The sequence below is a fragment of the Bufo bufo genome, chromosome 5, assembly GCF_905171765.1.
Source record: "Bufo bufo chromosome 5, aBufBuf1.1, whole genome shotgun sequence".
NCBI classification, from domain to species: Eukaryota; Metazoa; Chordata; class Amphibia; order Anura; family Bufonidae; genus Bufo; species Bufo bufo.
The window spans coordinates 37,318,707-37,346,644 of record NC_053393.1 but is presented as its reverse complement, the minus strand read 5'-3'; the positions used below and the strand labels follow the sequence as shown (position 1 = coordinate 37,346,644).

Below are 27,938 nucleotides of genomic sequence, written 5' to 3'. Positions count from 1 at the left end.
TGTAAAATGTAAATAAATGTAAAGAAGAACAGAATGCAATGATCTGCGAATCTCTATATGAGATTCGCAGATCATTGCATTCTGTTCTTCTTTACATTTATTTACATTAGATCACAGAACACACTTGGGGTACAGGATAATGACACTGACACTTGGGGTACAGGATAATGACACTGACACTTGGGGTACAGGATAATGACACACTGACACTTGGGGTACAGGATAATGACACTGACACTTGGGGTACAGGATAATGACACTGACACTTGGGGTACAGGATAATGACACACTGACACTCGGGGTACAGGATAATGACACTAACATTTGGGGTACAGGACAATGACACTGACACTTGGGGTACAGGATAATGACACTGACACTTGGGGTACAGGATAATGACACTGACACTCGGGGTACAGGATAATGACACACTGACACTTGGGGTACAGGATAATGACACTGACACTTGGGGTACAGGATAATGACACTGACACTTGGGGTACAGGATAATGACACTGACACTTGGAGGTACAGGATAATGACACTGACACTTGGGGTACAGGATAATGACACACTGACACTTGGGGTACAGGATACTGACACTTGGGGTACAGGATAATGACACTGACACTTGGGGTACAGGATAATGATACACTGACACTTGGGGTACAGGATAATGACACTGACACTTGGGGTACAGGATAATGACACTGACACTTGGGGTACAGGATAATGACACTGACACTTGGGGTACAGGATAATGACACTGACACTTGGGGTACAGGATAATGACACTGACACTCGGGGTACAGGATAATGACACTGACATTTGGGGTACAGGACAATGACACTGACACTCGGGGTACAGGATAATGACACTGACACTTGGGGTACAGGATAATGACACTGACACTCGGGGTACAGGATAATGACACTGACACTTGGGGTACAGGATAATGACACTGACACTTGGAGGTACAGGATAATGACACTGACACTTGGGGTACAGGATAATGACACACTGACACTTGGGGTACAGGATAATGACACACTGACACTTGGGGTACAGGATAATGACACTGACACTTGGGGTACAGGATAATGACACTGACACTTGGGGTACAGGATAATGACACTGACACTTGGGGTACAGGATAATGACACTGACACTTGGGGTACAGGATAATGACACTGACACTTGGGGTACAGGATAATGACACTGACACTCGGGGTACAGGATAATGACACTGACATTTGGGGTACAGGACAATGACACTGACACTCGGGGTACAGGATAATGACACTGACACTTGGGGTACAGGATAATGACACTGACACTCGGGGTACAGGATAATGACACTGACACTTGGGGTACAGGATAATGACACTGACACTTGGAGGTACAGGATAATGACACTGACACTTGGGGTACAGGATAATGACACACTGACACTTGGGGTACAGGATAATGACACACTGACACTTGGGGTACAGGATAATGACACTGACACTTGGGGTACAGGATAATGACACTGACACTTGGGGTACAGGATAATGACACACTGACACTTGGGGTACAGGATAATGACACTGACACTTGGGGTACAGGATAATGACACTGACACTTGGGGTACAGGATAACGACACGCTGACACTTGGGGTACAGGATAGTGACACACTGACACTTGGGGTACAGGATAATGACACTGACACTTGGGGTACAGGATAATGACACTGACACTTGGGGTACAGGATAATGACACTGACACTTGGGGTACAGGATAATGACACTGACACTTGGGGTACAGGATAATGACACTTGGGGTACAGGATAATGACACTTGGGGTTGTTCTGCTGCAGTAATTTCTGGTTCTTTAGGACATGAAGCCGCCGTTAATGGCCGTACATTTAGAGGCGGTTTCTCGTTATGAGTCACATCCTGGTGTTTTCTAGTTCTTCCAACCACTGACTTCTATGTGATCCAGAGGTTACGGTACTTTTCCTTACACAGATCTGGCAAAAATATAGGCCATCTGAAAGTCGCTGGACTACTGACCATCCAACGTGTATTGGGGGGGGGGGGGGGGGCTCCCAATGCTCCCTCGGCGGGATATGTCAGAGGCGAGAAGGTTTGGGCGGCTGGATTTCAGTATATCTTACTTAGTGGCGGTCTTTATTCATGCAGTGTTTTAATGCTGTCTCTCCAATCCTTAAGCTTTATAAATGAATAATACATACCACCCGATAACACAACATACAATGCCGCCCAACAGGGAGATCGCTCTATTGCAGCACATTAATAATGCAGAGCAGCTAAAGAGAGTTACCAATAAAGTGTTGCCCAAAGGTCCGGATTTACATGTTCTGTCAGTATTTTCCGTGTTTTCAGTATTTTTGCCCTCATTTCTCAATGCTTCTTACTGATTCCCATTAGAAGAAAATAATTACAATACATGGAGCACTTACAGTGGGCAAACAATTACCTGCTGCCGATGGGGCCCCATATACAAAGAAAAGATGTCTAAGGTAGAGAACAGGGAAAGTGACAACATTATTATTATTATTTATTATTATTATTATTATTATTATTATTTATTATTAAAGCGCCATTCATTCCATAGCGCTGTACATATGATAAGCAGTGCACATACATAATACAGACCATTGCACTAATCATAAACAAAACTGGTTACAGACTGGTACAGAAGACGAGAGGACCCTGCCCGCGAGGGCTTACAATCTACAAGGTATAGGAGAAGGACACAGTAGGTGCGGGTGAAATTGGTCATGGCGGTATAGTACAACATGTCAAATGAGAAGGGTTACCCTTTAATTCTGACATTACAACCCCCGTGTTTGGTTCTCATACCTATCACTGATTTGTTATTGGTACTTACCTAGGCAGAATAATTCCCGATTGTCAAGGGAGAGGGGTTATCCCATCATTTTTCATTTTAAAGGTATTTAAATCCAGGTGCAGGTTTGAAAAATATAGAATATTTTTTGGTAGGACAACCCTTTTAAAGGACATGTTCAATATAATAATTTCTACTTGTTGGAAGGGTTCCCTGATAATCACCTAAAGTCAAAGGTTCTCCCTACTAGGACCCTCAGCGATCAGATGAATTCTGCGGGAAAACCTGGCAGTAAGAGTGCTCAATTTCCCTGCAACGCCCCCACAGGTAAAATAAAGCATTACACAGTGTCCATTCAAATCAATGGAGTGTATGTGTAATACAGGACAAGGTCCTCTCTTTGTAGCCATTCTCCACTATGGTCAAAAAGTAAGGACCCTCAAAATAGGATACCCCCCCCCCCCCGTTAATTCAGAGTTCCTTAATATGGTATATAAACATGAGTTTACGAAACAGGACAACAGTTTTAAAAAGGTTTAATGATCTATCCTCAGAATCTGAATGGTGGGGGTCCAACACCCTGCACCCCCTCTGTTGATCAGCTGTTTGAAGAAGCCGTGGGTGCTGCAACCTCCTCACAGCATACCATCACATCGCCACACTTTGTATAGTGGCTGTGCTTGGTATTGCAGCCCAGGCTCAATCACTTGAGTGGGATTGAGCTGCACCTAGGCAATGTGATCGATTAAAGTGACACCACTGGCCTAGGTAGAGGCTGCAGCGATCACAGTAGCCTCTTCAAACAGCTGATTGTTGAGGATGCCAGGAGTCGCACCTCCACCAGACAGATACTAATGCCATTACCGCAGGTGTATAACATCCAGCCCCTAGCCATGCAGTCTGCCATAACTACAGGCATATAACATCCAGCCCCTAGCCATGCAGTCTGCCATTACCATATGTGTATAACATCCAGCCCCTAGCCATGCAGTCTGCCATTACTGCAGGTGTATAACATCCAGCCCCTATCCATGCAGTCTGCCATTACCATATGTGTATAACATCCAGCCCCTAGCCATGCAGTCTGCTGTAACCACAGGTATATAACATCCAGCCCCTAGCCATGCAGTCCGCCATTACCGCAGGTGATTATTATCCAGCCGCTAGCCATGCAGTGTGCCATTACCACAGGTGTATATTCTCCTTTGTCTCACCTACCCCACAATGCCCGCATGACAATCACAATGCCTTGACAGTCACAATGACCCCATGGTAGCTATAATGTCCTATGTTGTGATCGATTAAAGTGACACCACTGGCCTAGGTAGAGGCTGCAGCGATCACAGTAGCCTCTTCAAACAGCTGATTGTTGAGGATGCCAGGAGTCGCACCTCCACCAGACAGATACTAATGACTTATTTTGAGGATAAGACATCAATATTCTAGATCCAAAAACCCATTTAAAGGGTAATTCCACTTATTGAAGAAATGTCCATTATATTTGGGCTGTATAGCTGATATATGGTATAAGTTCAGGACATATGACTTGATTATTAATTTCAGGTATTTTATTCAGTGCCATTACCGAAGGTGTATAACATCCAGCCCCTAGCCAAGCAGTCTGCCATTACCACTGGTGTATAACATCCAGCCCCTAGCCATGCAGTCTGCCATTACCGAAGGTGTATAACATCCAGCCCCTAGCCATGCAGTCTGCTGTAACCACAGGCATATAACATCCAGCCCCTAGCCATGCAGTCTGCCATTACCACTGGTGTATAACATCCAGCCCCTAGCCATGCAGTTTGCCATTACCGAAGGTGTATAACATCCAGCCCCTAGCCATGCAGTTTGCCATTACCGAAGGTGTATAACATCCAGCCCCTAGCCAAGCAGTCTGCTATTACCGCAGGTATATAACATCCAGCCCCTAACCATGCAGTCTGCCATTACCACTGGTGTATAATATCCAGCCCCTAGCCATGCAGTCTGCCATTACCACTGGTGTATAATATCCAGCCCCTAACCATGCAGTCTGCCATTACCGGAGGTGTATAACATCCAGCCCCTAGCCATGCAGTCTGCCATTACCACTGGTGTATAACATCCAGCCCCTAGCCATGCAGTCTGCCATTACCGTAGGTGTATAATATCCAGCCCCTAGCCATGCAATCTGCCATTACCGGAGGTGTATAACATCCAGCCCCTAGCCATGCAGTCTGCCATTACCACTGGTGTATAACATCCAGCCCTAGCCATGCAGTCTGCCATTACCGCAGGTGTATAACATCCAGCCCCTAGCCATGCAGTCTGCCATAACCATATGTGTATAACATCCAGCCCCTAGCCATGCAGTCTGCCATTACCGCAGGTGTATAACATCCAGCCCCTAGCCATGCAGTCTGCCATAACTACAGGCATATAACATCCAGCCCCTAGCCATGCAGTCTGCCATTACCATATGTGTATAACATCCAGCCCCTAGCCATGCAGTCTGCCATTACCGCAGGTGTATAACATCCAGCCCCTATCCATGCAGTCTGCCATTACCATATGTGTATAACATCCAGCCCCTAGCCATGCAGTCTGCTGTAACCACAGGTATATAACATCCAGCCCCTAGCCATGCAGTCTGCCATTACCGCATGTGATTATTATCCAGCCGCTAGCCATGCAGTGTGCCATTACCACAGCTGTATATTCTCCTTTGTCTCACCTACCCCACAATGCCCGCATGACAATCACAATGCCTTGACAGTCACAATGACCCCATGGTAGCTATAATGTCCTATGTTGTGATCGATTAAAGTGACACCACTGGCCTAGGTAGAGGCTGCAGCGATCACAGTAGCCTCTTCAAACAGCTGATTGTTGAGGATGCCAGGAGTCGCACCTCCACCAGACAGATACTAATGACTTATTTTGAGGATAAGACATCAATATTCTAGATCCAAAAACCCATTTAAAGGGTAATTCCACTTATTGAAGAAATGTCCATTATATTTGGGCTGTATAGCTGATATATGGTATAAGTTCAGGACATATGACTTGATTATTAATTTCAGGAATTTTACTCAGTGCCATTACCGAAGGTGTATAACATCCAGCCCCTAGCCAAGCAGTCTGCCATTACCACTGGTGTATAACATCCAGCCCCTAGCCATGCAGTCTGCCATTACCACTGGTGTATAACATCCAGCCCCTAGCCAAGCAGTCTGCTATTACCGCAGGTATATAACATCCAGCCCCTAGCCATGCAGTCTGCCATTACCACTGGTGTATAATATCCAGCCCCTAGCCATGCAGTCTGCCATTACCGGAGGTGTATAACATCCAGCCCCTAGCCATGCAGTCTGCCATTACCACTGGTGTATAATATCCAGCCCCTAGCCATGCAGTCTGCCATTACCACTGGTGTATAATATCCAGCCCCTAGACATGCAGTCTGCCATTACCACTGGTGTATAATATCCAGCCCCTAACCATGCAGTCTGCCATTACCGGAGGTGTATAACATCCAGCCCCTAGCCATGCAGTCTGCCATTACCACTGGTGTATAACATCCAGCCCCTAGCCATGCAGTCTGCCATTACCGTAGGTGTATAATATCCAGCCCCTAGCCATGCAATCTGCCATTACCGGAGGTGTATAACATCCAGCCCCTAGCCATGCAGTCTGCCATTACCACTGGTGTATAACATCCAGCCCCTAGCCATGCAGCCTGCCATTACCATATGTGTATAACATCCAGCCCCTAGCCATGCAGTCTGCCATTACCGCAGGTGTATAACATCCAGCCCCTAGCCATGCAGTCTGCCATTACCGCAGGTGTATAACATCCAGCCCCTAGCCAAGCAGTCTGCTGTAACCACAGGTATATAACATCCAGCCCCTAGCCATGCAGTCCTCCATTACCGCAGGTGATTATTATCCAGCCGCTAGCCATGCAGTGTGCCATTACCACAGGTGTATATTCTCCTTTGTCTCACCTACCCCACAATGCCCGCATGACAATCACAATGCCTTGACAGTCACAATGACCCCATGGTAGCTATAATGTCCTATGTTAGCCTCCAATGGCAGTGGTCTGAGGATCACAGCGGCTTCCTTTGCTAGTTTATAAGGATGTAGATACAACTGAAGGTGGTGATTGCTCTTTGGGTCAACCAGGGTGGTACATACCCCTGGTGTCCAGGCACAGCAATGCTACTGTTGTGGATTCTATGTAGCATGCAGGCTTTTTATCTTTCCACCGACATGTAGCATTCAGTAAGGTCCCTCAATCCTGCACAGATTATAATTTACAACGATGGGGCATCCACTGCAACCCTATTGACTTCGTCCAGTAAGTCTGTGCAGTAAACAGCTTCAATACTTTACAGCTTTAGAAATGAGTCTTCTATTCTGACCCGGCCGCCATGCTTGTCTACACTTACAGATACATGTTGCTCGTGTTACATTGCCATCTCTTGTGTATACGACCCATGAGACCATACTGCAAGCAGCCTCTTTCAGTCGTCAACATCCATGTAATTGAAATACCAGGTGCACAACCTGTTCCTTGTCCTGGGAGGCAGCCGAGAAACTTCATAACCATCCCCAATACACCCGAGGGCCCCCATGGGCCAATTAATCCATCTGTTTCACTTTATATTAATAGAGTCATGGTGTGCAGGTGAAGCCCGGTTATAAGCAGAGAGTCTGGGTAGGAAAATGAGTCATGTCTCAGCCGATGAGCAGGTAAATCTTGATTCCAAAAGGATCCTGTAAAGCAGCGTACATTAACAGCAGCCACATGGGGTTTCCTGGCCCCTGATTGTGGCTCCACAGCTGCCATTCTGTTACCCAATATGACAAGTTTCTTAACTAGATGTGGGAAAGTGCAGGAATGGAATATATCTGCCATAATGATGTCCTGGGCTGCCTGAATCAAGGATGGTGCACCCATGTGTACTTGGGGTACTAAGGATGTACAAGCATTACTAAAAGCTGGCACTACAATTAAACCATATCTCTGGCAGATAACACTAGAATAAGAGTCATATCGCTCTTTAATGGCATTAAAAGTTTTAGGACTCAGAAAAGGGCCATCTGAGCCACAGTTATCACCTTGCATCGTGGATGGTGCACCCATGTGTACTTAGGGTACTAAGGATGTAAAAGCATTACTAAAAGCTGGCACTACAATTAAACCATATCTCTGGCAGATAACACTAGGATAAGAGTCATATCGTTCTTGAATAGCATTAAAATTCTTTTTTAAATTTTTTGGACTCAGAAAAGGGCCATCTGAGCCACAGTTATCACCTTGCATCATGGATGGTGCACCCATGTGTACTTGGGATACTAGATATGTAACAGTATTACTGAACGTTAGCACAATAAAACCATATTCCTGGCAGATAGCAAGAGAATAAGAGACATATTGTTCTTTAATGGCTTCAAATTACTGTTTTGACTCAGTGGGGCCCAAGTATATTAGTCATATCTGAGGCTTCTAAAGACAATGGACTGTAGGCACTGATCTCAGGATAATAAATGGAAGGAAAAAAATAATGCCCCCGAACGCTCACCTACCTAACCATACAGTAATGAGAATGCTCATGGAAAGCGGCAAAATATTGCATATTCATGCATATCAAGAATCTGAGCAGCTGTCACATGAGGGCTGCTCTTTTGTATTACAGGACATGCAGCATAGTTGCATAGGCAAGGTATTCCATAGTGAGACTGCTCTGACTGTAAATAACCCTTTCCTGTATTGATGCCTGAATCACCTTTCCTCTGGTCCCTTGGAAAGTCCTTGAAATGAAGAAACCATGTGCCACTTCTTTGTTTTCACCTCACGTGTATTTATAGTATATACAATATATATGAGATCATCTCTAAGGCATCTTTTCTCCAAGTTGGAAAAGCCAAATTTTCTAAGCCTCTAATTATTTAATAATCTCGTTCCCGTCCGTCTCTGAACCCTCTCCAGCTCTCCTACATAATCTTTAGATCGTGGAGCCCGAAATGGAATCCTATATTTAAGATGTGGTCTTACAAGGACTTTATAACAGAGTAATAATACATTAGCTGAGAACGATAAGCAGATGGCTCACCCTGGACAATCGCGCCTGGGGCTCTGGACAAAAAGAGCCACCCCTTGCTCTCAATAAAGTAAATCGTGAATGCAAAGGTTGGACCGGCACTCAAAACACTAAGAGAGATGTGGAACTAAACACATTTATTTAACACAATAAAATAAATCAATCTAGGTACTAACGTCGATTATACAGTCTATCGATAGAATATCGCTTATAAAAAATCGGATACGAAAAATCGATCAGATAAAATCGAATCAAATAAAATACATGGAATAAAAATGAACATAAAATTGCAATATTCTAAATCGGTTGCTGTTGAATTTCTTCTGGAGACCTATGTATATCGGTGAAAGTCCCAGTACAAAAGACCCATGTGTATAGGTACGTCTCAATGGCAGATATCAAGATATATAGGACCATCAGTCTTTGTGTAGAGGGCACCATTTCACCTAAGTTTGCATAGTCAATCACTATAACCCGTTTTCTAGAGTAAATGTATTGTGGTTACTCACAACCCTTTACGCTGATCCAGAGATTCTTTTTCTGCGTGTGGAAGTTATTTCAGGTGGCGTCCCACCATTCACATCCCAATCCAGCAGTGTTGGTTTCTCTTTGCAGCGACTCTCAGGATCTCGTCCCAAATCTCGGTTTTCGTGAGTCAAGCGAAGTTTTTCTCCTAAGTAGTAGGATTTAATACATGGCCATGTATAATTCGCAGTCGAGTTCACGCTCAGGCATTCCGCCCAGACGCGTTTCGAGATAACTTATCTCTTCCTCAGTGGGTCACCTGTGATCTGAACATCTCGACTTTTAAACTCTCCTCATCCATCCTTAATTGTTCACATCGGGTTTCGACATGTGTTGGTAATTTCGTTAAATGGTTGTATAACCCGATTTTTTCAAAGCGAGGGTCTCCGAATTTTCAGAGGTGTCCAATTTTTTATTTATACGTTCTCTGTACTTACAAGTATTTTACCAAACTTATCGTGTACAAAGGAAATATAACGTATATAAAGAAACAATATATATAATATTCACATTGAAGGTCATGATCATGACTGATTTTTACAGCATACAGTTCTACAGATATTTTACAGTTTTTACGTTATTCACGCTTCTCGAACAAATCCCAAATCGGCTGATATTCTTGCCGGTTAATCAAACTCATTCGATCTTTTCGATTTTTTTAATTTTTCCGATCTTCTATTTTTGACTCATATCTTAATGATAGTGCGTTTTTGATGCGTTTTTTTCGGTATATATGCGTTTTTTGTGCTATGTGTGCAGAAACTATTATTTAGTGTTCTGTATAAGGGATTTTTTTAAAAACCTAAAATAAATCAATTTAATCCCATTTAAGTGAATGAGTGACATTAACTGTGTAAGATAGTGTACTCCTTATGGTTTTGGAGTAAAAAAACACTAATTGTGCGTAACGGTGTCACATATAGTGCTATACTTAAGCCCTGTATGGGTTATAATCACGTGGTGTGAAAAAACTCTATATACTCTCTATGATATGAGTCAAATGTTTAATTAAACCTAAAGATCTCTAGGTCAGAATTCAAGCCTGCTGGAAGAAGGCTACCAAAGTCATCGATTCTCCTAGATTCAGCCCGCAACATTTTCATGATATGGTTGCCTCCTCTCCAGTGTGCGTCTACCTTCTCCAGGGCCACATACGAGATACCCCTGAAATCACTATTATGCATGATCTTGAAGTGCTTCGACAGTGAATGATTCTCGAAGCCCTTCTTTATATTATTCAGATGTTCTGAAATCCTCACTTTCAGGGGTCTCTTAGTTCTGCCAATGTATTGTTTTCGGCAGGGGCACTGGACTAGGTAGACGACACTGGAGGAATCACATGTCAGACAGCCCTTAATGTCTAAGACAAAATCATTCTGAGTGGATTGGACCTTAGTTGTTTTTTTCGGGAATGTTGTGCTCCTACATTCCAAACATTTTCCACACCTATAGAAACCATTCATGTTCAACCATTTCTGAAGGATAGTACCATCTTTCTTTGTGTGGTTTCTAATGGAGGGTGCAATCTTTAATCCTAAATTAGGTACCTTGGCAAATGTAATCAAAGGGGAGGTATGGAGCATAGGACCAATGGTCCTATCCCTTAATAAGAAATGCCAGTGTTGGTTGATGATGTGACGAACTTGTTTGGCCTGTGCACTGTATGGTAGGATCACTCTAAGTTCTCCTTCTTTCATCTCTCCCTTTTGTATCCGCGATTGGAAGTATGCCTTCCTATCAGTTTTCCTTATTTTTTCTAAAGCTCCCTCTATGACTTTTTCAGGGTAATCTTTGCTTCTAAATTGCTCCTTCATTTTCGAGGCTTCATCCTCAAAACTCATCACCTCGGTGCAGTTCCGTTTTATCCGCCGGAACTGCCCAGAGGGAATATTCAAGAGCCACTGTGGTAGGTGGCAACTTGTGAAGGGTATAAAGCAGTTTTTTTCAGTCGGTTTGTTATAGGTGTTACAGATGTATTTGTTCTCCCGTCCGTGGGCATAAAACTTAAATTCATGTTGTTAAAATTTAAACCCTCTAGGAAAGGCTGCAGCTGTTGTGCATCTCCACCCCATACAAAAAGGACATCGTCGATGTAACGACGACAGAGGACCAGGTCCGTCCCCAGTCTGGGACCAATGATGTCATGTTCCCATTGTGCCAGAAATAGATTGGCATAACTGGGGGTGAAACTGGTCCCCATGGCTGTCCCGCAGAGCTGCAAATAATATCTTTCCTCAAAGAAAAAATTATTGTGGTGGAGTATGAATTTTATCCCCTCCATCAGGAAATCTATCTGTCGAGTGCATATAGTACCATCTGTCTCAAGTTGGGACTTTACAGCCGACATTCCCAGGTCATGTCTGATACTAGTATAGAGGGACTGGACGTCCAAAGTTCCCATGTAAGTTACCTGTAAGTACAGAGAACGTATAAATAAAAAATCAGACACCTCTGAAAATTCGGAGACCCTCGCTTTGAAAAAATCGGGCTATACAACCATTTAACGAAATTACCAGCACATGTCGAAACTTGATGTGAACAATTAAAGATGGATGAGGAGAGTTTAAAAGTCGAGATGTTCAGATCACAGGTGACCCACTGAGGAAGATATAAGTTATCTCGAAACGCGTCTGGGCGGAATACCTGTGCATGAACTCGACTGCGAATTATACATGGCCATGTATTAAATGCTACTACTAAGGAGAAAAACTTCGCTTGACTCAAAAAAAAAAGTTCACTTGACGAAAACCTACAGTCGGACCAAGTCCCACGAGATTTGGGACGAGATCCTGAGAGTCGCTGCAAAGAGAAACCAACACTGCTGGATTGGGATGTGAATGGTGGGACGCCACCTGAAATAACTTCCACACGCAGAAAAAGAATCTCTGGATCAGCGTAAAGGGTTGTGAGTAACCACAATACATTTACTCTTGAAAACGGGTTTATTGATTGACTATGCAAGCCTGAAACTTAGGCCAAATTGTGCCCTCTACACAAAGACTGAGGGTCCTATATATCTTGATATCTGCCATTGAGACGTACCTATACACATGGGTCTTTTGTACTGGGACTTTCACCGATATACATAGGTCTCCAGAAGAAATTCAACAGCAACCGATTTAGAATATTGCAATTTTATGTTCATTTTTATTCCATGTATTTTATTTGATTCGATTTTATCTGATCGATTTTTCGTATCCGATTTTTTATAATCGATATTCTATCGATAGACTGTATAATCGACGTTAGTACCTAGATTGATTTATTTTATTGTGTTAAATAAATGTGTTTAGTTCCACATCTCTCTTCGTGTTTTGAGTGCTGGTCCAGCCTTTGCATTCATAATAATACATTAGAATGACAGGTTTAATCTTTTTTATTTCAGACACCCTAAAATCTCAGTTGCTTTTGCAGCTCCTGCCTGACATTGAGCACCGCTGCTTAGATTACTTGTAACCATAATAGCCAAGTCCTTTTCTGGTTCTGTTGTCCCAAGTTTTATTCCATACGATGACTGTGGCCTTGGTGCATGGACGTGGAAGATCTCTCAGATGGCAGCTGTTTCGATCTACTCTTGATGGACCTTGAGCAAAACGAGAGCGTCTCAGAAGCAAACAAAAAATAGTGGCCCCTACAGACTGATGAAAGCTAAATGAAATTACATCACAAAGACACAAAACCCCTGAATATTCTTAACCGATGACTTTATCACGGCAACAGCACTCGGGACTAATAGCATTAATTCACAAGATACCAGCAATTTCTGGAGGCCCCACATCACCGGGCGCCAGACGTCAGGATCTAGGGAACTAAACTGCTGAATGAACATCATGGAGGCTGCACGCCCTGAGGAAAGGCACACCGTGCCAATTTTTCCTCCGAAGCAAAAGAGCTTTTCCCTCCACTGCTTTCAACTGCACAATATATGTCAGAAAAATGACAGATTTGACTTTTTTGAAAATCTGCTGCTCATGTAAAGACCAACCTTTGAGATGGTGGATGGGTTCAAGCACCGACATACACATGCATTTAAAGGGCTGAATCCTGTTTGCCAGAACTTTTGGGATGGTTACTCTTTCTGTAGGGTATGTAATGGCTACACAGTCATAATCTCTGCCCATTGTAGGTCACTACTGATTTAGATGAGAAGAGTGCTTATACCCCTTTGGCATGGCTCAGAACTTTCTGTTACTGGACATTTGACACAACGCTGTATGCAGTCATTCATTTGCATGGTCATGAGATTACAAATGTGTAAAATTTTTAGTACAACGTTCTATAGAGACCATACATTAAAACCAATGGCAGTCTCCAGGCAGTGCCAAAGGCACCTGAGAGTTCAACATAGCCTATACATTCTAAAGCCTACACATTCTAAAGCCTACACATTCTAAAGCCTACACATTCTAAAGCCTACACATTCTAAAACCTACACATTCTAAAGCCTACACATTCTAAAGCCTACACATTCTAAAGCCTACACATTCTAAAGCCTACACATTCTAAAGCCTACACATTCTAAAACCTACACATTCTAAAGCCTACACATTCTAAAGCCTACACATTCTAAAGCCTAAACATTCTAAAGCCTACACATTCTAAAGCCTAAACATTCTAAAGCCTACACGTTCTAAAGCCTACACGTTCTAAAGCCTACACGTTCTAAAGCCTAAACATTCTAAAGCCTACACATTCTAAAGCCTAAACATTCTAAAGCCTACACGTTCTAAAGCCTACACGTTCTAAAGCCTAAACATTCTAAAGCCTACACATTCTAAAACCTACACATTCTAAAGCCTACACATTCTAAAGCCTACACATTCTAAAGCCTAAACATTCTAAAGCCTACACATTCTAAAGCCTACACATTCTAAAGCCTGCACATTCTAAATCCTGCACATTCTAAAGCCTACACATTCTAAAGCCTACACATTCTAAAGCCTACACATTCTAAAGTCTAAACATTCTAAAGCCTACACATTCTAAAGCCTACACATTCTAAAGCCTGCACATTCTAAAGCCTGCACATTCTAAAGCCTACACATTCTAAAGCCTAAACATTCTAAAGCCTACACATTCTAAAGCCTACACATTCTAAAGCCTAAACATTCTAAAGCCTACACATTCTAAAGCCTACACATTCTAAAGCCTAAACATTCTAAAGCCTACACATTCTAAAGCCTACACATTCTAAAGCCTACACATTCTAAAGCCTACATATTCTAAAGCCTACACATTCTAAAGCCTACACATTCTAAAGCCTAAACATTCTAAAGCCTACATATTCTAAAGCCTAAACATTCTAAAGCCTACACATTCTAAAGCCTACACATTCTAAAGCCTAAACAAAAATTCTAAAGCCTACACATTCTAAAGCCTACACATTCTAAAGCCTACACATTCTAAAGCCTACACATTCTAAAGCCTACACATTCTAAAGTCCAGACCTTCAAATCAGTTGCAGTCTCAACGCAGTGCCAAAGAGACTTGAGAGCTCTATAGAGTCTACACATTCTTGATCTTTTGCTTTCTAGAATGAAACCTATAAATCATTTGCAGTCTCTATGCCGTGCCAAAGGGCCTTCAGAGCTCTATACAGCTTATAAAATGTACAGCCTATGCATTCTAGAGTCCATACATTCAAATCAATTATAGTCGTTATAACATGTCAAAGGGGTTCGTTTCCATTGGAAATAGCACCTTGGAGATGTCCTTGTTTTTTGGTGGTCCTATACAGACATTCACCTGTCTTCCAACACAAAGTGGAGCAGGAAAAATGTTGATATCTTTAAATTATGGAGTTGATGAAGACTTGTGAGAAGCCATCAAAAAAGGAAAGACACCAAACACAGCTCCCATTCCTCAACCAGGGGTCCCAGTCCCTTCGGCAATGCCTAGAGATTGCCCTTGTTTTTAAAGCATGGGTTTTAGAATACATGGACTCTCTACAATTCACAATCCCCTCTAAACTGAATAATAACAACAACAGCCGCTGATCTGAATGTATGAGTTCGAGAACGTGTAGGCTCTATAGAGGTGTGAAACCCCCTTTCGCACAGCCTAGAGATTGACACCAATTTGAATATATTGGTTCTATAGCAGTTTCTGTTCCATTACTGCCACTATCACTAATTTCCAGAATTCAGGGCTTTTATAAAGTGATATAGAGAACCCAAACCCCTTTGGCACTGCGCAGAGATGTCTAGAAATCTGACACAACAAATAAGTAATTGATTTGAAAGGACTTCTGCTTAGAAATATATGTTAGATTTCCAGTCACAGAAATATTTGAGAAAATGTTTTAACATAATAATAACCTAAGAGGACAGACGCAGGATGTTATAATTACGGTAACTCAAGCCTTCTTCCCCACCGTCATGGTTCTAACAGATTCCTCACCATGCAGTTATAGCTGCAGGACTCTTCAGAAATTGAGAGAGTTGAACTCTGTCTCTTCTGAAACTTGACTGAATTTGTCCCCACAACTGGAAGATACAGAATATTAGCATTCATAGAGCTCCTGGCAGAGCGCAAGAAGAAGACCTCCGAAGGAACAGAGCGTCCTGGAGAAGCAGGTCCCATAATCAGCTCCTTACAGGAAGATGAAACTTTAAAGGGGTTGTCGCATATCGTTAAGATATGCCCTTTAATGTCTTATAGGTGTGGGTCCCACCGCTGGGACCTCCACCTATATCGGGAAAGGAGCCCCGCAAGGTGGTGGCTGGAGGACTCCGGTCCGGCCGCCAACAAGCCCCGTCCCCATATAAGTGAATGGGAGCGTACCGCACATGGCCGACCACCGCTCCCATTCACTTCTATGGGCCTGACGGAAATAGCTGAGCTAGCACTCGGCTATTTTCGGCGGCCCCATAGAAAATGAATAGAGGGCGGCTGCGCATGTGCAGTGCGCTCTCCACCACTTTCGGGGGTCCGTTCTGGATATAGGTGCGGGTCCCAGCAGTGGGACCCGCATCTATCAGACAATGGGGGCATATCCTAGTGATATGCCCCCATCGTCTGTGATGAGACAACCCCTTTAAGTTTGTCTTTTTAATAGACTTAAAGGGGTTGTCCTACAAAAATATTCTACAGTTTACAAACCAGCACTTGGATTTGAACACTTTTGTAATTGCATGAAATTTAATGTAGTATAGCCACTGAGCTATTGAATAAAATCTATCTGTATAGCGCCACCTGCTGTTTGTTCTTTTTCTTATTTCTTTGACCTGCTCACTGAGATGGTCGCACGTGCTCAGTTTCATCCTTCAACTGCCTCCTGCCTCAATGCGCCTGCGCCGATGACGTCACATCTACACCCGGCGCAGGCGCATTGAGGATGGAGCGGCCGAGTGAGTGGCCGCCTCTCAGTGCGCCTGCGCAGATTGAAGATAGGTACGGCCGCGGCGCAGGCGCCAGATATTGAATGAAAACAGGCAGGGCCAGCAGAGAACGATTCCGTTCCCTGGCCCTGTCAATCAACAAGCGGAGGGGGCGTCATTACCATCGGAGGATGCGGCTGCTACCAGCAAGTAGCCGCCCTACTTGCTGGTAGCAAGGTAATTTACATATTATAAAAATCGATTTTTAGCAAATTCTACTGAACCAAAATCATTAATTAGCTTATGTATGCTGAGATCGCAGTGTAGGGATTATTAGTAAAGAAAGAAAAAAAAACGGTTTAATGGGGTGACAGAAGCCCTTTAAGAAATTATCAAATTATCAACCTAAAAAAGTTCCATCTGGACCACTACTCAAAATGAAGCTGGCACTGGGCTGCGATGATAGCTGCAGGTCTATGGCAATCAGTATCTAGGATGAAGCTCAGTGAGACCGCTAATATCCCCTGCAGTGGCCACTACAGGAGTAATGTGGTATTACAGGGCGCCCACTGAAATTGAGTCCAGAACAGAGGGAGCTGCTCTTTATTCTGGCTCATGGAAGGGAACCCGAACAGCGAAGCTTCTCCCTCTGAGGTCCATGATCTATAACATGTTGCATGGACAGGGGTTGTCTTCAGGATACAAGCCCTATAAACACAGTGGTGACATGGGAAGACCTGCACTAAATCTTTGCGGCATTGCAACATGTTTCTTTCTTTTAAATAATCGTGTTGTTTTTCTTCTGACAGTACAATCTCCTAAGGGAAAGATTAATTTTAGTACCATGCAGATGTTACACTACATTAAAGCCGTGACAGGGCTGCAACTGACTGATGTAAAAGCTGAAATATATATATATAAATACATATATACATATACAGCATGCAGAAAACATGATATGGACAAATAGAAAATAGAAATATAGATATGAGATGATAGATAGATAGATAGATAGATAGATAGATAGATAGATAGATAGATAGTTAGATAGATAGATAGATATGAGATGATAGATAGATAGATAATAGATAGATAGATAATAGATAGATAGATATGAGATGATAGATAGATAGATAGATAGATAGATAGATAGATAGATAGATAGATAGATAGATAGATAGATATGAGATGATAGATAGATAGATAGATAGATAGATAGATAGATAGATAGATAGATATGAGATGATAGATAGATAGACAGACAGATAGATATCACAGTATATAAGGGCCTGCAGAGGGAGTACAAACTGGCCCTATATCTGGAGAAACTCCCCAACCCCAGAGACCGACAGATCCTGAGCCGCTACAGACTGAGCGCCCACAGCCTGCTCATCGAACTTGTCGTTCTGATGTCACGCAGCGTCAGGTCATGATGTGTCAGGATCCAGTGCATCGCGGTACGGGCCGGCGGGTGACCATGGAGCGGTGAGTAATAGCAAGCGCTTCACTCCCGCTCCGTGGTCACATGACACAAATGAATCCTCGATGCAAAAAATTTGCATTGAGTTTTTTTTTGTGTTGAATTACTCGAATCAATTGAGTAATCGTTTCAGCCCTAGCTGCATCTTAATAGCACATAACGAGGGGCTCTACTGGGAGAACCGCCACCTTGGCAGTGACGTGACATCTCTATATTATGGCGCCCGGAATATTTTTTTCATAGTGAATGTGTTTATGTTGTGAGCGGAGGAAAGGAATGGCGGCGGTGAGGCCAGTATCCTCCATCCTCATGGTACGGTGAGTATTAGGTATGCCCTAGTTAGCCTGGCAGTCAGCTGTAAGAGACACCCACATACAAGCCCAACACATGCGCTTCTAGACTGTTTATATCGGGTCACGCGACTCTAGCGGGTACGTGAAGACGGGCGCCATTCAAGGCTGCTATTCCCGAAAGCCCCATGGATTGCAGCTTTGGTTGCCGGTGGTAATCATACAGTATGCTATATTTTTTACCATCCTAACATTTATATTTTCACCCCGTTATCAGGATGAGACTAACAATAAGGCTCATCCGGATCTATTTGCTTGATGAATACAATGCCAGAGCTACAGTAAAGACTGACACAGAGCCACCTCAATAGTCCAGGCCTCGCAATCTTTCCATTTTTTATGGTATATGGGAGGAGGAAACTGCCTCAAAAAAGTTGTGTTCACATAGGAAAATCCACTTAAAGGATTGCATAGTACAAGGGCTCATTCAGACGACCGTATGTGTTTTGTAGTCTGCAAATTGCGGATCCACAAAACACGGATACCGTCCATGTGCGTTCCGCACACGGCCAGCCCTATGATAGAAATGCCTATTCTCAGACAAGAATAGGACATGCTCCATCTTTTTTGCGGGGCCGCGGAATGGAAGTACGGATGCGGACAGCACACAGTGTGCTGTCTGCATCTTTTGCGGCCCCATTGAAATGAATGGGTCCTCACCCGTTCTGCAAAATTGCGGAACAGATGCGGAAACATAAATACGGTCGTGTGAATGAGCCCTTAGAATAGCATGCTTGCTTTCTTCCAAAAATGAGAAACTGTCCTTGTTGCCCATAGCAACCAATCACAGCTCTGCTTCCACTTCGCATTCTGCTCTTGAAAAATGAAAGCTGGGCTCTGATTGGTTGCTATGGGCAACTAAGCCAGTTCTATACCAGGTATGATAAATCTCCCACATTGAGGAGAAAAATGAGGGAGGAGATGAGAGCAGGAAATGTAGCTCTCTGCTCTACTCACTGTAGATGCGTGACTGGGTGACATCGCTCTCCAGCCTCCAAAATGGCCGACTATTACGGCAACTTTCGACAATCAAAATTTCCAGCCGTTTGAAACTGCTTCTGCCCTCTTCGTTCCTGTATACATACAGCTGAAAGGGCACTATGCAGTGAAGAGAGGAAATGGCTATGCCACTTTCTCTAGTGGACCAGACGACCGTGTGTCTCCGGGCATGGCAGCCTCTGATCAGCTCTGCCAGTGTAAAATGCCCCCCCCCCACGGGGTCTGTTCTCCCTGTAACTAGGGCTCCCGTGAATGTCCCCATGATTTATTTTTGATTTGGACCCATAAACCAATCCCTCTGGTTTGTTTTCATCCTGTATGTTTCACTTCCTGTTTTTATATCCAACCAAACCCATGATGCACTGCTCCTTCCTCTTCCACACCTCCAGCGCCGCCCCCTAACAACACCCAGCTAGTTTAAAGCTCCTCCCACTCAGCTTGTCTCAAAGACACTCCCCTATAACTGCCCCGCCCATGTACATAACATCACAGGAAGTAAGGAGTGGCATGGACCTGGTCATGTGACCACAGCCCGGAGCAGGAGATAGGGGCAATAAAGGCAAAAGAAACACAGTATATTCCATAATTACAGTGACCTTCAGCTACATCCACTGGATATAACTGATGGCGATACAATGTAGCAGTGTGCACCAGCATTAAAGTGATGCCTTAGTGTGGTTTATCCATGGCGACAAACGCCCGAATGAAGTTAGTTATGCCAATGAGTAAGTGCCCAAAGGGGTGTAATTAATGTTTCCCGGAGCCCATGCAGGCCCCCTGTAAGATCCCAGCCCACCTCTCTGCTTGTGTCCAGTACCTCCCCTGGGGCCTTCCAGTCGGCCCCTCTCCTCTGTGACGTCCTCCATCTTCCTTAAAGTTACCGTCTCCCCATCTCGACGCACACGCCGTAACCTCCCAATGCAGGGAAGTCAATGTGCAAGCGCAGGCAGTTGCCTGTTTAGATGGGGGAGGCGGTGACCAGACGGGGCAGACTGGAAGACGCAAGGGGACGTACTGGGCACAAGCAAAGAGACGGGCTGGGGTCTTACAGGGGGCGTGCCTGGGCTCCGGTAACCAGGCCCCGCTGGGCACTTTCAAGCTCATTAGCATAACTAACTAACTTAATTTCCGTGTGTTTGTCACCATATATAAACCACACAAAGGCAGCACTGCTACATTGTATCGCCTCCAGTAATGGGAAGGAGATGTAGCTGACAGATTCCCTTTAAAGGATGTCGATGCAAACTGGAACATCCCTTTAAGAATTGGTCATTAAAGGGTTAAAAGCCAAACAGGCAGAAGCTGCGCCTCTTTGTGCTCCCATCTGCAGGACAGTCCCATTAAACCGGGACTGTTGAGAGAGAATTGTTAACAGGGGGCCCCTAAGACCGTAGGGCCGGTGTCAAATACGTCTCGCGGGCCTTTGCGCCATAATGTGCGCCAGAAATAAGCCTAATTTAGACGTATTTCTGAAAGTAAATTACCCCCTATATGCTTCCTTGTGTAGGGCGTATACATCCTATAGGTACACAGATGCATCATAAGTATTGGATATCCTGGGCACCATACGGGAGGAAACAGCTGTCAGTCACGACTGCTTGTGTCGCATTCCGTTCTTCTTAAATTAATGTTCTATAATGAGCAGGAAGAGATTCATTCAGCTCCGAGCTTCCCCTCATTGATAAATCCGTCCATGTTTCTCCTCTGTGTTAGGTGTGGGATACATAGGTGTACATATACTGAGTCATACTGCTCTATACGGGCGTATACCCTCCATCGTACCGTACAGGTCATACCAACCACAAGGTGGTAAAATCGGGGCATCCAAGCCCTACCCCCGTGAACCCTCCGACCCTGACTGGGAACACCCAGTTTTGGATGGGGTGCACATTAGCCCCCAAAATTTTCAGCCGGGACAGCCTGAATTTGCCAGGCCTGTCTCTGAAAAGCATGCAAACCATCATTTATATGTCCCAGCAGCCGTGACAGGTGCAAACGCTATAAAATGTCAACCACACAAAAATGGCTTCCAAATGTCAGCAGGTGAGACTCCCCTCTACGAGGCAGAGGGAAGAGCCAGTATGGTGGTCCTGCCCATTTATTACATGGACAACGTACTTAACAACATTTTAGATTCCAGATTTGGGGACATGTAAGCCTTGCCCTGAGAACGTCACCTAATCTCAGTCCCGCCCATTTTAAGTCTGGTTCTATCTCTGAAAATTAGGGACAGTCCCTGCAAATACAGGACTGTAGATAACTATGGGGCCACTATTCATCTGAATACTACATATTCCCAGCGCTGAATTATGATACCAGCGCTTGCAGATAACATGGCGCCCAGTCAATTTTGGATCCATCTCTGAGGGGGCTTAGGGCCTAGTCGAGGATCTCCCCATCCGGGGGCACTGCAACATTAATAAATAAATGGGAGTCCGGAGGGTCAGTCTTGGACGCTGTGGTGGATTTTGTGTTGGATTTACCTTTTGGGAAATCCATACCCTCAGAGACCTTTTGCACTGCTTCCCACGGTGCCCCCTGGAACATGCATAACATATACACCATAGGGGCAGTCAGTGCAGCAATAGGGCAGTGGGACAAGCCTCTTTACCCCTCTAAGTGTCCTTCTTTTACCAGGATGGCATGGTGGGATTAACCAACCCAACTCTGGTCTTGCTATGAGCCCCCTCTCCCAAACAACTCTTCCTGCCCAGAATTTGTCCCCTAACCCCTGACCCTGAAATACAGCATTACTCATTCCATGGCTTCATCCCAGTCCTGGGGAAATTAAGTAAAAATGGCAGTATGCCAGTCTATTGCATGGCACATTCAAACTCCAAGTGAATGCCTCCTAGATCTGCTTCAAACCAGGACCCCAGTATTGCATCGGGCTGATCACCAAGCCACTGTGACTCAACTAAAAGAGGTCCCTTCCTCATTTTACCTGCTTGCCCAACCAGACGCTCTCCAGAGTACTGCAGCTCAGCCCCAGCAGGGTACATGGGGGGTGCAGCACTTGGTTAGGAGAAGTCCCAGTGCAATGAAAAATTCCCAAGCTCCGATTTTCTACAGCAATTAATTGGGGTCTAGGAGTTGGACTCCCATGATTAGCAACCAATGCCAGACACTATGACTTCACTCTGCTTGGTGGCTCAGTGATAAGCCCTTGTAACTTGCGACATTGAGGTGTTGGGTTTGAAGTGGACCAGGAGGCAACATCATGGACTTTTTAAGTTCTTGTGAGATTCCACCAGCGCTCCAAAAATATCTTGGCTCACCATAAAATCACCCCTAGTTCATGAGACGTAGGAACATTAGATGGTGAGCTGGCAGGGACAGGAACCGATGGACAAGATTACGGTCTACGTACAGCACTGAGGAACATGTTGGTGCTACATAAGCAATAACCATCAATGACTCGTAGACTTAGCTAATGACTATTAAATAATTCATGTCGTATCAGGCGATGGATGGGGAGCATGCACCCCTCTCTGAATTATGCAGCCATCAATATGGTCCTAGTGGTCTATTCCTCTAAAGACAGAGCAGTCTAGGGTGTAAGCACATCTTACCTTGGCAGCCATAAGCACAAATCCATTAAACCTACATTCATCTGAAGAGCTTTTCTGTGTAATTATGCTGCCAGATTATCTTCATATATACTCAGCATGTGATTTACTACAGCAAAGCTTTTAATCACCCCCACTATGGTTTTTGTTAATGGAGCATCCACAGACCCAACGTACGACACTTACGGTAATTCCTTCAACATGTCCTGATCTTATTAATGCCTCTCAGCCTTGGGTTTTCAGAGTATCGGGAAGATTTTTTTTTCTTCTCAAGAATGGGAAATGTTTACTACTGGTGAATGGTAGGAACCAGCAGAGGGAGCCAAGAGAATTGTAATTTTGATGAATCTAAAACAATATGTACATTCAGCACCCAGCCGACCGGAGAGCTCCTATTCTCCTCACAGAGACAATGTTGCACTGTAATCTACAATTCAGTCCAAGGGCAGTGGGAGAGATCTGCTAATTGACCAAAGACAAGTGTGTTGCTGAATTCGAGCTGAGCCCTCAATGAAATAGCGTCCTTAACTAATGTCATCTATTGCCTGATATCATGGTTAACGGCATGTCCATACCAAGAGATACCCCATTCTCCTCTCATGTATTTCTTCCAGGAGAACATGAGCTGTCAAGGGATACATACATCCCCCCACAATACAAGAGGGTATCAGAGACAGCCTAGAAATGCTTTGTAGGATTTAATCCCTTTACAACTTTGTAGGACGGAAAAGAGCATTGACCCAAATTTGGCCAAACAAGACCCTGATGATGTTATAAGGTCTGAACTCATCGTGCTGAAGGGTTTGAGCAAAAAAGGTGGAGGACACTGAAAAGATGCATTCATGGAAGAGAACGGAGAAGTTGGGATAGACAGTGGTGGGTCTAGACATTGACCCATGAAGGACAAGCCTATGACCCACTTTGTAGAAGGTGATTGGTTTGATTGGCATTTGAAAACCCAACGTTCTGCTCTCCTCAACTTATAGCTGGGATATGGGATGTTTTCCATAAAGATAGATGATTCAAGGAAGCATATCAAACACCCACACACATGCACACAAGGTACCTGATTTATGGAAGTCACTGCAAGTCTGGGGATTACCAACTGCATCACGATCTGTAGAAGGGAAGTTATCAATCCAGCCAAGATAGCCCAGGTAAGGGGTAATGGAAGCATGCTGTAGGTAGCAAAAAGTGTAAAGAGTACATAGCCAATACCGTCCCCTAGAAGGCCATATCCTAAACCAGCTGCCAGGATTTGGGTCGCCATGGCTAACCATGTCACAACCCCACTCAACTGTAGATATGTGTAAGAGGTTGTGTCCTTCCTGACTACTACTAAGGCACAAATGACCACCTCAATTCCAGTGAAGAAGCCCAGCAAAATGCCTTTGATGGGGTCCATGGGTGCAGAGGCCAAGGTGAGATGAAGGATCAGTAAGGTGAGTTTGGTCAGCACATCCAAGATGTTCATCACCACTTCTGATTTGCGTCGTTGCCCAAGGAAATACCGTTGGTAAAGCCTTTCTAGGTCTCTAGACTTGAAAGAATTCCTTAAGGTCGGGAATATGACCCCTCTATAGGTGTAGCCCCAGTTCAAGAAGAAATCTGAATTGCTAGGGGCGCAGTCCAGGTGAAGGAAGCCCAGATCACTACTTGTCCTTTCTGGAAAGACTTTGGTGCCTCCATTATTGTGTCTATCCCCACCGGAGATCTTGCCAAATTGCCTGTTGGCATTGGTTGAATAGGAGTCATCGGAGGAGAGGGTTTTCGCACTGCTCTGTTCATTTATAAACCTTTGCTCGGTGATGTGCCTTACCGCCGTCTGCCAAAGTAGTCTTTTCGGTCTTGTGTTGCTGTTGATGGTGGGGGTCTTATTGATGGTGTAAAGTTCCTCGGTGGCACTGGAGCACCTCACCTCTGACAGTTCCATGGTAGATCTGTACAGTTCTTGTTGTTTTCTCCTCTGTAGCTTACTGAAATACATCTGTGGTCATTTTACTGGCCAATGGCATTGGCTCACCAAGGGTTATGATGTGCTTGATGGTCACTTTTCTAAGTGGCGTGTAAACCCCAGGTCCATAATCCTGGTAGAAAGTCTTCCCATTAAAGGGTGCTATGGACATAACAGGCACTAAGTCCACTCATCTTTAAAAACTGTCGTCCGGAACCTCCTAAAGGTTAATCCTATATCCGGATTTAATTTCCAAAGAAACATCAGATCGCAAAACTGGGATCAATCTGGGAATCAAAGATGATAGTCCGGCACAGGAGCTATTGACATCTTGTCGGAGGACGCACCAAGTGGAAGGAGCATGCAGACACACATCAAAGGTCTATAGAACAAAGGGCTATTTCATAGCAGTTTATCTGATCATGATCACACTGACCTTGGAGATGCAGGAGATGCCTTCATCTGGAGCAAACATCATGAAGGTCTCAGCTAAGGTCATTAGGAAGTAATCGAAGCAGTAGTAGCTAGAGGTGCAGATGCCACTACTGGCACCAGTCAGTGCATGCCACTTGGTGCAAAGTTTGGCACAGGAGAGACACTGTGTCACCGCTCAGCTGCTGGAGGAGGTGGCACAGGATCCACTGCAGGAGACATCATCCTCTTACTTCCATGAAATAAACTTCCCTTCTCCAATACACAAGGTGCTGCTGCTGACTTTCAAGGGGATGTCCATGCAGTGCCTCCTCTCAGGTGCTGCCTCCCCCGGGCTGCTGCGGCTGCAGGGTCCTGTGTGCACGGAGCGCACATGCAGCCAGTATTAGAGAGGAGAGCATTAGAGCTCAGGATAGAGTGGATTACACGAGTAAGACCTGATGCTGCTACTGGAGGGGGCGGGGCCTCCCTGATGTCAGCTGACACGGCCGGTGACGTCACACCCCGCCGCTTACCTTCCCAAGCAAGTTCACTTCAGACTCACACATTCCATACAACGCACGGAGTGAGAGCGACGTACATGTATGTGCCCCCCCCCCCCCCCCCCCCCCGTCATGGCTGTAATCATAGCTAGTGGAGCCATCCATCATACATGGGGGAAACCGCTATCTATCTATTATCTATCTATCTATCTATCTATCTATTATCTATCTATCTATCTCATATCTATCTATCTATTATCTATCTATCTATCTATCTATCTATCTCATATCTATCTATCTATCTATCTATCTATCTATTATCTATCTATCTATCTATCTATCTATCTATTATCTATCTATCTATCTATCTATCTCATATCTATCTATCATCTATCTATCTATTATCTCCTAATCATCTATCTATCTATCTATCTATCTATCTATTATCTATCTATCTATCTATCTATCTATTTATCTATCTATTATCTATCTATCTATCTATCTATCTATCTATTATCTATCTATCTATCTATCTATCTATCTATCTATCTCATATCTATCTATCTATCTATCTATTATCTATCTATCTCATATCTATCTATCTATCTATCTATCTATCTATCTATTATCTATCTATCTATCTATCTATTATCTATCTATCTATCTATCTATCTATCTATCATCTATCTATCTATTATCTATCTATCTATCTATCTATCATCGATCTATTATCTATCTATCTATCTATCTATCTATTTATCATCTATCTATCTATCTATCTATCTATCATCGATCTATTATCTATCTATCTATCTATCTATTTATCTATCTATCTATCTATTATCTATCTATCTATCTATCTATCTATCTATTATCTATCTATCTATCTATTATCTATCTATCTATCTATCTATTTATCATCTATCTATCTATCTATCTATCTATCTATTATCTATCTATTATCTATCTATCTATTATCTATCTATCTATCTATTATCTATCTATCTATCTATCTATCTATTTATCTATCTATTATCTATCTATCTATCTATTATCTATCTATCTATCTATTATCTATCTATCTATCTATCTATCTATTTATCATCTATCTATCTATCTATCTATCTATCTATCTATTATCTATCTATCTATCTATCATCGATCTATTATCTATCTATCTATCTATCTATCTATCTATCTATTTATCTATCTATTATCTATCTATTATCTATCTATCTATCTATCATCGATCTATTATCTATCTATTATCTATCTATCTATCTATCTATCTATCTATCTATCTATTATCTATCTATTATCTATCTATCTATCTATTATCTATCTATCTATCTATCTATCTATCTATCTATCTATCATCGATCTATTATCTATCTATCTATCTATCTATCTATTTATCTATCTATTATCTATCTATTATCTATCTATCTATCTATCTATCTATTATCTATCTATCTATCTATCTATCTATTATCTATCTATTATCTATCTATCTATCTATCTATTATCTATCTATTATCTATCTATCTATTATCTATCTATCTATCTATTATCTATCTATCTATCTATTATCTATCTATCTATCTATCTATCTATCATCGATCTATTATCTATCTATCTATCTATTTATCTATCTATTATCTATCTATTATCTATCTATCTATCTATTATCTATCTATCTATTATCTATCTATTATCTATCTATCTATCATCGATCTATTATCTATCTATCTATCTATCTATTTATCTATCTATTATCTATCTATCTATCTATCTATCTATCTATCTATTATCTATCTATTATCTATCTATCTATTATCTATCTATCTATCTATCTATCTATTATCTATCTATTATCTATC

General features: G+C 43.2%; 1 protein-coding gene across 1 annotated transcript in view; it reads right to left on the bottom strand.

Moving 5' to 3' along the window:
- ADCY8 (adenylate cyclase 8) overlaps positions 1–25,177 on the bottom strand; it is a 305,922-nt gene extending 280,745 nt beyond the window's left edge. The window contains exon 1 of the mRNA XM_040432058.1: positions 24,257–25,177. Coding sequence (XP_040287992.1) covers positions 24,257–25,177 — 921 coding nt within the window. The remainder of the gene's footprint in view (positions 1–24,256) is intronic.
- Between the last annotated feature and the right edge of the window lie 2,761 nt (positions 25,178–27,938).